The sequence below is a fragment of the Corvus brachyrhynchos genome, unplaced genomic scaffold, assembly GCF_000691975.1.
Source record: "Corvus brachyrhynchos isolate BGI_N302 unplaced genomic scaffold, ASM69197v1 scaffold114, whole genome shotgun sequence".
Classification (NCBI taxonomy): domain Eukaryota; kingdom Metazoa; phylum Chordata; class Aves; order Passeriformes; family Corvidae; genus Corvus; species Corvus brachyrhynchos.
The window spans coordinates 603,285-617,816 of NW_008238337.1; the positions used below are offsets into that span (position 1 = coordinate 603,285).

The 14,532-nt window shown below is 43.8% G+C and overlaps 1 protein-coding gene across 1 annotated transcript in view; it reads left to right on the forward strand.

Annotated features, from left to right (window-relative positions):
* The window catches only part of RIMBP2 (RIMS binding protein 2), a 123,144-nt gene that overhangs the window by 69,291 nt on the left and 39,321 nt on the right, over positions 1-14,532 (forward strand). The window contains 3 exon segments of the mRNA XM_017734751.1: positions 5,093-5,182; positions 10,634-10,756; positions 14,461-14,523. Coding sequence (XP_017590240.1) covers positions 5,093-5,182; positions 10,634-10,756; positions 14,461-14,523 — 276 coding nt within the window.

The following is a 14,532-nucleotide window of genomic DNA, read 5'->3' on the forward strand; positions in this document are numbered from 1 at the left end:
CAGGAGAAATACAAGCTCCATGCAAGTTCTGTCCGTATGCATTAGAAAAAGGCTGGGTTTTGTTTGTTCTGTAGCTTGTTGATGCTAATCTGGGACAAAATTATCAGGGTTTTTTCTGGAGGAAAGTGAAATTGTTCTACAAGCAGCTTCTATTGCTTATTTTCTTATAGTTAATTTTCCACATTCATTTATCTGTAAAATTCTTGGATTCATGCAAGACTATTGATTAAATTGCTTCAAGCCCTTGATTTTTTTTATTTTAATGAGTACTGTGTAGCAACATCATGAGAAAGGGGGTGACAGACTGTGCAAGTCATCACTGAAACCCAATGTCAAGCCTCTGGAGACAGGCAAGAAGCTTATTTGGAAGCATGAAGTGCTGTTTCCTTTCCACTTGCACTTCAGTCTGCTCCATTTGGTCAGCATTGGCCTTTATACCGTCGTGCACTGACTGACTCGATGAGTTCTTAACCTGCGCTCTACTTGTCTCTGTTAGCAGCTGCAGTGGATTGATTTGCATAGGTTAAATGGGAGGCCTCATCTGACTCCAGTGAGATGTTGCTTCTTAGGCACAATTATATTGTCAGAATTGTTACATCCAGTGAATAAATGGGGAACAGGGAGAGAGGGCATCAGGGAGAAAAAGGACAAAACTCTCATTAAATTTGTATTAAGAAGTCAAAAGCTATTTCAATAAAAACTAGGAGGGATGAGGGAACAGTGCATGGTAATGCTTTCCACAGGTTTGTTTTTGGACTGGTACTGCTTCCTTGTCAGGAAGTGTAACAATCCCAGTCATGCCACGTTCCAAAATGAATTGTGAAATCCAACAAAATTTCCTCTCAGGTCCAGGCAGTAATAGAGTGGTGCCTGTTTGCATGTCCCCTTTAGAATTTGGAAGAGTTATTAGGCTGGGAGTGGGGAAGGCAGGAGCAGAGAGTCCCTGGCAGCACGTCCCCAGGCTGGTGCCAGCACGGCTGGCACGTCTGAGGGCTGCCCTGTGTTTGCTGACCTCTTCTTGCTGTTGACTCGGAGGTTCTGTTTGGAGCTGGCAGGTGTGAGAGCTCAAGTGAGGAGTGTTGCCCTGTGGTTAATGCATTCCGTGCTCGCTGCCAAGTACAGGACAGAAAATGGAAAAATACTCAGTTTATTTAATCACGAGGAGGGGTTGCCATTGTGTGCGAGGGGATGGGGTTTTCAAAAGGCATCGGTCTCTCTAAAAATGTGTTGGAAGTTTCAAAGCTTTCCCAGGATCCCATCTTGGCCAGCTCCCCACAGTTTACACGCCAAGTGTGATGTTCTGTGGTGTGGAACATCCCTGTGGCCAGTTTGGGTCAGCTGTTGTGACCATGGTCCCTCCCAGATTCCTGGGCATCTCCTTGCTGGCAGAGCTTGGGAAACTGGAGATTCCTTGATTTAGAGTAAGGACTATTTAGTAACAACTAAAACATCAATATAACTCTCACCCTGAATCCAAAACACAGCACTGTCCTACCTACTAAGAAGAAAACTAATTCTCTCCCAGGGCATTGCTCTACATGACTTCAAATCTCTTTTTTAATATACAAATTGCTTGTTGAGTGGAGTTTAGTTCTGGGGTAGCTGGGATTAACTTTTGTCTTTTTTTGCTGAAGATTTATACTGAACTAATCTGGGAAATATTGAGGTGGATCTTGTTAAGGGAAGAATTACTGAAGTCAGTGGATTAGACAGAAAATCACCAACTGCAGTGATGGATGAGCATCCTTTGCAAAAGCCAGGGGGTGTTTCACAGGCTCAGGGAGGGGAGGTGTGAGAGAGGAGAGGTGTAACAGGTACCAGAGTGTGTTTGTGCAGGAGCAGCCTCTGGAAACACCCACCACTGGAGGAGCTGGCCGTGGGGGATGCTGAGAGCACCCAGCTGTTGGCTGGGGTGGGTCGGTGGGCGCTGCCCGGTGCCGCGCGCCGTGGGTTCCGTGGGCCAGGGCTGAGCCTCGCTGCTGCACCCCCAGAGCTCCCACCTCAGCTGCAGGGCTCGGCGCTGCTCGCAGGTGACCCAAGGCAACACATTGAAACTAATATTTTTGGAGTTTCTGAGTTGACAGTAATTATGACCTGGATCATTTCCAGAAGACACAGGCCAGTGAGGGCACTTGGCTAAAATTTAGAAGACTTTGGCTCAGTTTCTAGCTTTTACCACCTGTTATTGGTTCAAAACCGCTCACTTATTCTTTGTTCCTTAGTGCTTTTTTTTTCTGAGCAAGCAGTATAAATATTTCAAGTTTACATTTATTTGTCACTTCCAAACACACTGAGGATATATACAAATACATTCTCTCCTTATTGCAAGGATTTCAAGTGGCAATCCTGCCACTTGAAATTTCGTCTGTGTATTTCTTAGGCTAGAAGTCGTCCAGTAATTCCTGATACAGTTTCAGGTGATTCTTCATCTTTGTGGATTCAGGTGGGATGGGGAGCACAGGTGGGCTTTGTCCTGGTTAGTGAGAAAGAGTGCTGAGAGAAGTTTCCAACTGTATTGAACAGAGATGTAAGTGAGAAGAAATAGGCTTATAACGAAGGGTCAGTGAAAGTGGGATAGTCACTGCCCTAGCTGTATTCATTCCTGCAAAAAACATGAGAAAGTGTATTTTCTTCAGGTGGGACTGACTGTGTTATCTCTCCTAAAGCGCTTTGCGCTCTGCAGAATTTAAGTAGGGTGTGAAAGTTGCTGGCCTAAACTGCCATCACTTACTCCTCCTCTCCTTTCACCTCCTCACCCCTCGGTTTCTGCTTAATTCCTTTTGATAACATTATTAAAACCTGGTAACCCATTATTGCTTGTTCCCCTTTAGAGCCAGCTGAGCAGTATTGATCGGCAGCAGCTGCAGATCGATCCGTGAACGCCGCAGTCGGCTCGGCAGGGCCCTGCAGTGCAGCTGTGTCCGTGTGAGGTGCAGAGCAGACACCCCATGGCACACACGGGGGGCTTCAGCATTCTGTGGGACACAACTGTTTATTGCACATCCGAGGAACTGCTCCCTGCAGCTTCTGGAGAGTATAAAATTATTCACCGACTTAATGCACCTAATTTAATCCATTTAATTCCTCTGAAAATGCAGCGCGACCTAAGAGATTCTTCTGGTGCCAGCCCTCGGAAGTGTCTGGCACCTCGCAGAGCCTGATTGCCACTTTTGCCTGCACCCCGGAGAGGAGACTGAGCAGGGCTGAGCAGCGCTGACTGCTGAGCTCCTCCTGTGGGGGTGGGTGGTGCACCTGCCCCAGGGGAGCGTTCTGCCCTTCGGCATCTGCCCCAAGATGGTCAGGAGAAGAGCTTCCCACAGCTGAGGACATGTTCTGATACCTTCACGTCTTTACTTAAGCTGAACTAATTTTCACTGTCCTCGGTTCATGCTCAAATTAACAAGCAGGCTGGAGTTCCAGGTGTGGGCAGGCGTGCAGGAGCTCCTGTGGGATGAGTTGATGTGTTTAAATCAGTGCTGCTCAGAATGGCCTTCTGGGCGTGGATGTTTTATAAACCTGACACTTAATGTCAGTTTTCTGTAGAAAAAAGTTATTCACATGATGCTATTCCCTGTTCAGCTGACTCGATGATTTTGAACCCAGTGGTTAATTTCTGTCAGATTGGAATGTCACACCTGCTTAGATACTGGTCAAGGAGGCATTAGGCAGAAATCTGTAAAACCTCACTGCTTCTGGTGCTCAGGCAGTGAGGCTTAGGAGACAATTTAGATAAACAGTTTAAAAACTTCTGGTCATTGGAAAGGTTAGTTTACCATTAAAAACATGAATATCTTACCTGCAGAAAGTTTTGAAATTGACTTAAGAAAGGTATGCTTAAAATAGCAAGTTTTTGGTTACAAACAGTATGAAAAACATTTAATATAATCTTGAAATTCATTTTTAGGGCTTGCATTGGTAAATCAAAAATTGCCAATTTATATTTTTTTTCATACTGAGAATTTTAAAGACAAATTGTGATAAAGCATTACTTGAACAGTTTTTCTTTAGGCCTCAGCAGAATTTGTAGAGAAATCTGCTGATAGTGTGGATTTAGTGATGCAAAATCATAAATTATTTCTAATCACTCAAAAATGGGCCAAGTGTTGCCCACCTTAATGTAGCTCTTGGCAGAAGTAAGCAGTGTTTTCAGAAGACAGTGTGTAATGCACACTGCAGGATGGAGAGGTTACAGATTGCTCAGCATGACTGATGGCAGCTTTGATAAGGAATTGAATGTTAGATTTAATCTTTGGGAACTTGTGCAGAAACAAAATTGTCAGAAGTATCAGAGGATGCTGCTGGTTTTTCCTGAGCTCCATCCATTTTGGTTTGTGTGACCTGATAAAGCCTTTCCACCCTGCTAGTTTGACCTTTGACTGTATATTTGAGTTTTATTTACTGTTCTTTTTTTTCCAGCTTGTATTGCTGTCTAAATACATAACAATACATTCCTGGGGCTGTAGTTAATACCTTGATCTTTAGGCTTAGGTTCCTTACCTTTTGACTTCCTGCATTTCTGGCTTGCCTGTCACTGTGGGACAGAGATGCTGTACCCAGATTCTGAGTGTGAGAGTTAGAATGTGGCTGTTTACTCATGTCGTAAGTAGATGCGCATTAAAAGTAAAGTGAAATACGTGAATGTAAAAGTGTGTACATGAGTGTACATTGCAGTTGTTGGCTTTTGCCCTCAAAATGCTCTCTAGACACCTAAATTGCTTTATTTTCTGGGAGTTGAGTCTCTTCCTCTTCCCAGCTCTGGGTGAGGTGAGGCAGCCAGGTCTGAGCTCTTCATTACCCCCATGGGGAGACTTTTATTATTATTTTTGTGGGCACCAGGCCTGTGAAGCCAGGTCATCTCTGCTTGCACATCTTTAATCAGATCATCTACTGAAAACATGGGGGTTTATGGCAGTGCTGGCTGTTACTGCAAATTACAGCTGCTGCACCTTCCGTGCCTTTGGCTCTGGGCCTCATATTGCTCTTAATTGTTTGTTAATACCAAATAATGTAAAACCACTGCTTCCTTAAGCACTTAATAGGATGTGCTGAAATGGAGATAAATGGCCTGTAACACTCTTTGCTTCTGCTCTAGGAAAATGAACTGAAGGATGCTGTGCCGGAGAAGAATCGCTTGAGCCTTCAGTATGCCACTGTGTCCCCCCGAGCCCTGCAGCATGAGCAGGTAACAGCACAGCTCTCCAGCTGCTTCCTGGCTTATCTCCTGCTACAGGGACCAGGCTGCAGGCTGGGTGAAAGTGGATCTTGCCCAGATCATTGGTTTCTGATTTGCCTCCTCTGTGACAACGTGAAAAAAAATTAATTGAAAATAAATCGCAAAAAAATTGTCTTAGGAACAAATGTGATTTTCAGGTGAACATTGAAGACATGCTTCTGGACTTTAGAGAGGTGCATCATTCCTCTGATATGTATTTTCTTAGTGTTGTAAATTGGTAGTAGGCTTTGGTAAAAGACTTCTTTGGTGATTTTGGTGAGACTCGATTGAAGAATTCTCCTCTTTTTCTGAAAAATTTCTGTCTATCAGTTGGGGTTTTCTCCTACCCTTGTGCATCTTAAAATTGCAATTTTAAATTGCTCAGTAAAACGTTGAAAGGCTCTTGGCCAGCAGCAAATGCCCCAAACTCTCTTTAGCAGTTATTTCCCCTGCCACATGGAGTAGTCTCAGCTATTCCAGGTCCTGAGAGAAAAACTCTTTTAGCAGTAAGTGTTTTTCCTCGGTTCTTACTTGTGCCTGTTGGGGACTAAAAGGTCTCTCTGTGCCTGCAATGTGGATTTATCTCTGGCAAATTCTGCATGGGGTGACCGTGCTGGGAGGAGGAGAGGCTGACGTGCCTCACCTCACCACATATGCATTCAGGGGAGAAACATCATGAACCAGCCACTTTACAGGGCTACATTTAGCTAAAAATAAAACTCCAATCTGGGATTTCTGCAGGGCTTAAGTGAGTTGCTGGGCAACCTCATTCATATCCCAGGAGCTGTTACTCACACGGGCTCTGCTGAGAGCCCCTCTCGGGGCAGTGGGAGCTGCCCGCTGGGCTCCGACGGTCGCTGGTCACAGCGTGGCCACTGCTGGACTCCCCAGCCAAAGGGGGCTGGTGAGGCCCCCAGGGCCCTGCCAATCCCCAGAATTCAGAGCTGGCTCTGCCCTTGGTCTGCACTTTGTGTGCAGCACCTGGTATCGAAGCAGGCCTGACATTTCCTGCTGCTGCTGAATTTAAATTGGCTTTATATAAAAAGGCAGAGTTATAATACTTTATGATAGGAGGAAGCCATGTGTATCATAGCATCACTTAATTTTATTCATCCATCTGTCTACAAATTTCTCCCTTTCCTAATGTGTTTCTCTTCTCTTTATTGTTGTTTACACATTACCTTTGCTCTTTACCTCACGAGGCACATAAAGATAAAGTCTCACTTGGGCAATTTTATATTCTAGCTGACACACAATAATGTGCATCATTAATGCAATGAGGGCTCAGTACTTTGGTGACACTAAAAATGTGAGTCCTCTTGCTATCAGCAAGTGCACAACTTACATGGCTGATAGTGCTTTATTATAGGTAATGTTTGTCCTGAGGAACATTGAAAAAGTCTACTAAAACCAATTTAAAATACAGAGGTCAGCATTTGTCACATTAGCCACTAAGTTAGAAATAAAATTCCCTTTTACTATTGTAATGTCAGAATTTGTCATTCTGTGAGTGCTTGTTTCTTCACATCTATCAAATACATTCACATAATTAAATGAATTAATTAATACAAGTTAAAAGGCACTGTGCAAAAATTCTGGGTGCTTGCACTACTGATCTCATATCACAGCCTCAATACAAAAACTGAGTGCTGTCTCACTTTTAACAGATCTCACAATATGGAACCTTAGTCACATACCCTGGATGTTAACAAACCTTTGGTTTTCCTCCTTGCATAAGAGGTTTTCTGAGGTCTTTTGCCACACACTGAGGCTGATGATAGATTGTGCAGTTTAGATGCATTTTATTGTTCAGAATGTGTGAAAATCCACAGTTCTGGATGTGGAGGTTGCAGCAGAATTCTAACAGAGTTAGGGCTCAGCCCTGAAGGGGAAAACCTGCCTAAATTAATTTATTCTTTTTCACCCTTGAGAGCTGGCCTGAAAACAGGCCAGCTTCATCCAGGCACATGGGGCTGGAGGAGTGTTGGTGAACTCTGCTATGCAGCACTGAGGAAGCCACTGCTCATTTTTGTACAATGTGCTGAAATTTGACTCTAGAAGGGAGTAGGTATGAGGCTGGCTACCTCTGAGTATGTAAAACTGTACATAACTCACGTGGGTTTGGTACTCTGCTGAGTGAAACAAAATCGCGTTCCAGGTGTGGAGTTTGTGTGAGAAGACTTTGTGACCCTGGCAGTGCTGTGGCACTGGGCTCTGACTTGTTCTCCTCTTCATCTGAATACAAACGAGTCAGTGTTTTAGTATAAAAATAGAATAGGCTTTATCCATTCAATGTTTCCACAGTACCTAAACCCACACCATTTTCATGGTGCTTTCTCAGTAGTGTTTTCTGAACAGGGCCAGTAGCTGGGGGACCTGCAGCTCTCTGGTGCCTGGAACCAAGGCCTGTGGTGGGGATAAGGCTGGTGGAGCTTTTCACCAAGAACATGAACTGCTGCTTCCTGGGGATGGCTTTCAGTAGCTGCTTTCTGTGCAAGTGTTCAGGGAGCTGAGGGCACTTTACAGAACCCTGGCCCTCAGACTGACTCAAATGAAGGCACGTTCAGTAAGTGTGAAGATACAGGATGCAAAATAAATTGGTTGATGAATTGAACAGAGAAGCATCACGGATCAAAATGTTCCTTGTTTCTGTCATGAAATTAGAGCTGTTTCTGATGCACTCTATTTAGGTCAACTGTTTTTGCCACTGGGAACGTTGATGTTTTGATATGCTCCGTGAGTAATTCAAGTTCATGTATATCCCATATGTTCTTAAGCAGCCTGCTTGGAGAGAGCACTAAAGCCACATTTAAGAACAAATGTTGTCTAAAAAAGAAAAAGGAAGTAATAGTCTCATCAAGCTTTATGATGCCATATGGGTTATATAAATGTGTCTATCACAGCATTCTTCGTAACACATGATCTTCAGGGGAGAAAGTCCTGGCAAGAATATCCTGTAGAAATATTGAAAGGTGTCGGTGTTTCTGTAAGTAAGAATAGTAGTTAAGGTGTTTGGTAGATTTGATTCTGTTCTTTCCAATACTCAAAATCAAAACCTTGCTCAAAAGCTGATCTGCCAGAAGAGAAAGTAGAGAAATTATCAGAATCATTGGTGCATTCCTAAGATTTGACTAATTCAGGTGGGCACGTTGAGATCCTAAGTGAAAGATCCTGAGGTGCATAAAACATCTGCAGTTCTACCTGTCTCTAATCCATCCCTTTCCAAATTACATCAGCAGCCTGATGAGAGCTGTTTGTTCTGAGTGCCCCTTCCCTGCCAGCAGGGAAAAGCTCAGAGCAGAAGGGTACCCTGCTCCCTGGCTCCCAAAAATATTTGGAATAAGACGACTAGTGAATTTTAGAAGATGTTCTTTGCAGAGGTGCTCAGTTGGTAGGAATTGTTTTGGAGACAGGGAAGACTAAAGTCTGACAAAAATAACCTCTTCTTGTAACTTGTTCAAAATATTGCACTTCATTAATCCCCAGGAAATGAACTGAGAATCCCAGACAACAACGGGATTGCATCATTGATGCTGATACCTCACTGTTTCCTTTTTCCACCCCATTATTCCTCAACAATATACACTGACTGATCTGAGCAATGCAATACAACACAAAGGATGCAGGAGTTAATAGATTCTGAAAATCCATTGTTTAACAGCTTCCTTCGTTAGAAAGAACTGAGAGGAAAAGAAAAATCTGTGCACAGAAAAAAAAATCCTGAGGTTGACAATAATTGCATCAGTTCTTGTGGAAAACATGATTTGTTCCATTTTCCTCTCTTTTTTTCTAGTCCACTGCACGCCAAAGAGCCTTTCTGCAGAGCTGAATGCAAGGGCTGGCTGCGACCATTTAGATTGTTTGGTCCATGGCAAAATTTGCAAGTTAACAAACTGGAGCCAGAAGGCAAATAAAAGGGCTGAATCAGCTTTCAAAACATTGCATTAGAAAACGGCCAGGAGAGATACCCATGTCTGAGATTGCTTAATTTGTTCTTTAAAAAAAAAAAAACCACAACAAACAAACAAACAAAAAAACTTCACAGTAATTAAACTGGGGGGGAAGAAGGAAGGAACTTGTCAGTTCCTGAAGTGGAGTCAGAAGGAACCAGGAGCTGCCCAAGACTGAATCCTGAGCTTTGGGCTGGTTTGCCTTTCCCCGGGCAGGAACCTGCCAGCCTTGTTTGCGCTCCAGCTCTTTAAAAAAAAAAAACACAACAAACAAACAAACAAAAAAACTTCACAGTAATTAAACTGGGGGGGAAGAAGGAAGGAACTTGTCAGTTCCTGAAGTGGAGTCAGAAGGAACCAGGAGCTGCCCAAGACTGAATCCTGAGCTTTGGGCTGGTTTGCCTTTCCCCGGGCAGGAACCTGCCAGCCTTGTTTGCGCTCCAGAGACAAAGGAAAACAGATGCTGCTTGGAACGCTGCCCACTGGAAACATTACTGCTTTCTTCCCTCCTGTAAACATTGCAGAAAAGTGGGAGCAGTATGTGAAAATTATGTTGGGTTTTTCCTTACCCAGGTGTTCATAAAAATTTTTTCCTTGATGTAAAAAATGCAGTTTCTGATCTGATACAAGCTGTAATAATCCTGCTATGCATCAGTACAGGTCTCAAACTCATAAAGGGCTAAGAAATGACATTTTCAGCTGATGAATTAAAGAAAAAACTTTTCCATGGCAGGCTAAAGTAATTCAATATATTTTCTTGTTTTCTGAAGTGGTCACTATCACTGATGATTCACAAAATCCTGTATAAAAAGACTTGATCATACTGAACTGGTTAACATAGGACCAAGTGAGTTAAATCATGAAACAAATCTTACTTCATGAGTATCTGATCCTTTAAATACCTTCCATATACAAATGCTTTAAGGGAGAGCAAGGGGTTTGTTGCAGAAGAATACTTATTTTTGAATTGTAGGTACAATGATTTCAAGTGTTAACACAGGCTGATCATGTGTATTTGAGTTTATTCTGAAGTCAGTTTACTCTTAAAAGAGCACAGAAGAAATGTAAATTTGAGCTGTATTTTTTATATATATATATATATATGTTAGATCTCTGCCTCTTTATGTAGCACACCCATCTCTGAGGCCCCTGAGATCTAGAGACTTTAGAAATGTTTTGATTGTCGTTCATTTTGTGCATGATATAGTGTATTTATGTAAATTGACAGGACTTATGCATGGCTCCAGTTTGGTTGCTAGACTGTAGTCCTTGCTGAGAGAAAATGTTCCCTGTGTATGAGACACACACAGCTTCCTCAGTGAACATTCCCCCCTGGGCTTTTGTGCTTTTTTCCTATTTCCTTTGAACTTTTTCCTTTCTTTGTTGTAACATGCAGGAATATTTGTGTCAGGTGTAGTTTTGCCTTCATTCATTAGCAGTTTGGGCAATAACCTCATTTTATTTTTTCTAGGTAAAATCAGACTATGACCATCTTCGAGAAAGCCTTCTCAGAGTGACCAAAGAACGAGATTTGGCTGTAAGGGGAAAACACCAGCTCCAAGCCAAGCTGGAGAACTTAGAGCAGGTCCTAAAGGTGTGTATAAAATCCTAAATTCCAGCAATCCAGTACTTCCATTGCTCGTTCATTGTTCCTGATCTCAGCCAGGGAGGGCTCTGCAAACCCATGGACTGAATGCCCCTCTCAGCTCTGATCAAATGTATGGAATGCAGTGCACCAGCTACTGACAAGGGACCTTAAACCAGCACAGAGACATATTTAGAGACCTTTATATGACACTTAATAAGTAATTACATGTAGGTTTTCACTATAGAGTTATTTAAGTCAAAATGAGGAAGAGAGGATGAGAGTATGAGCAAACTGCCAAGATATTTTACTTTAGAGAGCTGTGTCTGCCGGTCCAACTGGCTATAAAATATTACTGTAGCCCCTACATTCTGTACATCTCTCTGCTTAAGAACTCAAAAATTTTCCTTCACTGAAACAAAAGTTCTCTGGTGGATACAGAGATCCTGGCTTTTCATGTTCAGTGCTCTTCTGCCCCGAGCAGAACCCTTGTGAGCTGGCAGAAGAGCACTGAACAGGCTTGGAGCCCTACAGCTCCTTTTTAGCACCAAGCCCTGCCCAAGCAGATGCAGTTCATCGTGCATTTCATGTGTGTCCTCATATGCTCGGGAAATTAGTAGTTTGGAGAAATGGCTTGCAGCTTTCCAGCCCATTGGAAAAAAGTTTTGAGAAATATTTAGCCTAGTTTCCCTGTGTAAAAAGAAGTTCAGTTTCTCTTTTGAGAAATTCAGGATGTATCAACAAAGCAGAAAAGGGAAGATGAAGAACTGCTGAATTAGCTAACTTCTGAAGCTGTTCACAGTGCCTCTCGTGCAGAAGGGTTCTGATTTTCTGCTGTGTGCAGGCAGCGTTTCCCATTCATCCCCGTGCTGGTGCTCACCCATCTGCGAGCACAGATGCCAAGGCTTTTGATGAGAGTGCTTGGGTGAGAATTGAATCTGCTCCCATTCAGCACTGTGGCTGAGTTCTGCTCTGGGAACAAGGCTGGGCTCCTTGAGAGCCGTGTGGGTCTGTTCTGGCATCCCCCAGCACACGTTTGGAGCTGTGCATCCCTGCCACGGGCAGAACGGGGCTCTGTGCTTGGCCTGCAGCTGCAGGTACGCCCTGCAGCAGCTGGAGCCAGGGTGGGCTGCCCATTGTCCAACCCCCTGGTGCCCGTGAGGAAGCAGAGGAAACAAGAACCGTTTGAGCAGGCTCTGAAGTGCTCTTTCAGCAGTTTGTACTCACAGCACTCTAGCTCTGTAGTGGGAAAGAAAACTGATAAATGCAGGATGTCCCCTGTCCCTTCTGTGCTGCTCAGCAGGATTCGTGCCCGTGGTCTGAAAGATCCCCTGACGAGGTGACTTCTTCACACTTTCTCTGAAGGACACAGCATTATTTGACAATTGTATTGATGTAGGGAGTCCCTGCTGTATTTTTTCTATGCTCTGTTTGCCTTCTGATGTTGGAACAGCATTGTTAGGACCTCTAGAAAGGCTGCAAAAGGGAAGTGCAAATTTACACGTTAGAATGGTCCAAACTGCCTGACGCTAAGGACAGTGATGGCACAGCCAAGTGGATTGTCATTGTCACCTCCTACACAGGCCATGGCTGTGTGCTCATTGTGGGAGCCAGGCCTGGAGGAATCCAGCAGCTCAGAGCTTCTCCTGCTGTTCCCTGGGTGCTCCCTGCATCCCCCTGCCCTGCTCAGACTCTGGAGCAGCAGGGGCAGCAGCTGATGGGCAGAGAGGGGGCAGAGATCAGACCTGCAGAGAACCAGTTTGAGGCCAGTGTGTGAGGAGGGGAATTGCCCTGGTTTGGGGGAGGTGTGATTGTTGTGCCAGGGAGGGGCAGATGCTGAGTGAGGAGATCCTTGCTGCTTTCAGTAGATCCTGACAGTGCTGAAATGGCTGAGGGGTGCTTTCAGGTTAACACAGGTGACCAACTGGTCTTTTCTGACCTTAAAATCTGCACTCTCCAGATCGTTAAATAGATATTTTAGGAACTACAGGAATTGAAAGCTGGGGAAGATCACAGATCATGGATCACAATCTGTTTCTTCATTACATTTTATAGATTCACTCTATGTTCACAGTATTAATTATTTATTGATCTTTTCAAAGGACTAGAAATGTTCTGCAGGAGCTTTTGTAAAATAGGAAGAGCTCAAAATATGCTGTACCAATTCAGATACTAAATCTTGAGAGAGAGCTTTTTTTTTCCTGATAATTAAAGGGTTTAGTTAAAGGTGTGAAAATTGATTGTCTCACCATTTGTTGAATTTAAGAAATGTGCTGATGCTCCATCCATGTCCAGTTTTACATGAGATTTGATGGAAGCTGCTGAGCTCAGTAAATGCAGCTTCATGCTAATTCAAATCATGAGGAAGACTGGTTGGTAAAATGGGTGGTGTTCATGCAGGTAAGAAGAGAATCAGAGCCATTCTTCTTGGTCATTATAAAACACTGAGAGCAGGTATTACCCATGAACTTTTGTACAGTACAGTGAAGAAACGCCTACAGGCAAAACGTTCATTCCTCACAAAACTCCTAGAAAACAAGCCATAGTTGAGGGTCAAAACTTACAAAGTGGGAAATCTTGTTGTTGTTGTTTTTGCTCAAACAAAAAGTAAATAAATCCCAAGCAGAGGCCACGTGGAGAAATTTCTGCTTCTTTTGCAAACATATCCAGGCTGAGCAATGTCAGCCTCCCTGGCTGTCCCTCTGTGCTGTGGGTAGTGTGGAGCAGGTAATAACAGCTCATTACAGGGTAGAAATACGCTGATAAAATTTTCTCTTGTACACAGTAAGAGATATTTTGGGCTGCTCTTGTCAGTTTTAGCCATGCATTTGTGTTTCCAAGTGCTGATTTCTAATAGGTTTGTGTGTAATAACTCGGTGCCGCAGATAAGACATTGTGCCTCTGCTCTGAGACTATTTTGGGAATAGTATGTAATTTGGAAAATAAAAATCTTTAATACCAGTTTCACCAGGGAAGAGATCAGAGTCTAGAAAGAAATCTTTCTTATCTCCCATTTATTAAGAGGGTGTTTGAAAGCTACAGTGATGCTGGGGGAGTGATACTAACCTATAATGAAAAAGATTTCTATCTGCAAAGGGTATCTTGACATCGTTCAGCTTGTGCTCTTCCCAGGAACCTTTCTCATATTGCTTTGAGTCATGAGCATCAAATATACTTTAGAAGTTGTTTTTGAGCACTGTATAGTCCCTTTTGTCCAAATCCACCTGTGTTAGTTTTGTTCTGTCTAATTTCTGTAGATAATAGGCAGAGATCAGCAAAGGTAAGCTGTTTCTTTTGGGTCAGCATTTGCAAAACAAATCACAGCAGCCTGTCCTGGATAAAGAGGCACTTAGGGACTTGTTAAGGTAATTTTTTTCCACGCTTCAGTTTTTAAGCACAAAGCCCCATGAAAGCGTGTGCCTGCTGGGAGAGATGGGTCCTGCTCACCTGTGCATCCCCAAGGCCACCTCCGTGGCAGTGTCAGAGCCGTGGGTCCTGTGAGGGCTTCATGTGCAGATGCCTGAGTTTGGCTTTGGCAGAGCGCCTCTAAGTCCTGGCCAAGTTCAAACCCAACCTGGTTCCCCTCCTGCCTCTCAGGGATGCCGGGGAGGTTTCTGTGGAGGGGACATGTGCCTCCCTGGCCGTGGCAGCTCGTGTGGCTGCAGCTGGGATTGTTACAGTGCCCTGACAGTTCTCCTTCTCCCCTGGCACAGCATATGCGAGAGGCTGCTGAACGGCGGCAACAGCTGGAGTTGGAGCATGAGCAAGCCTTGGCTGTTCTCAAC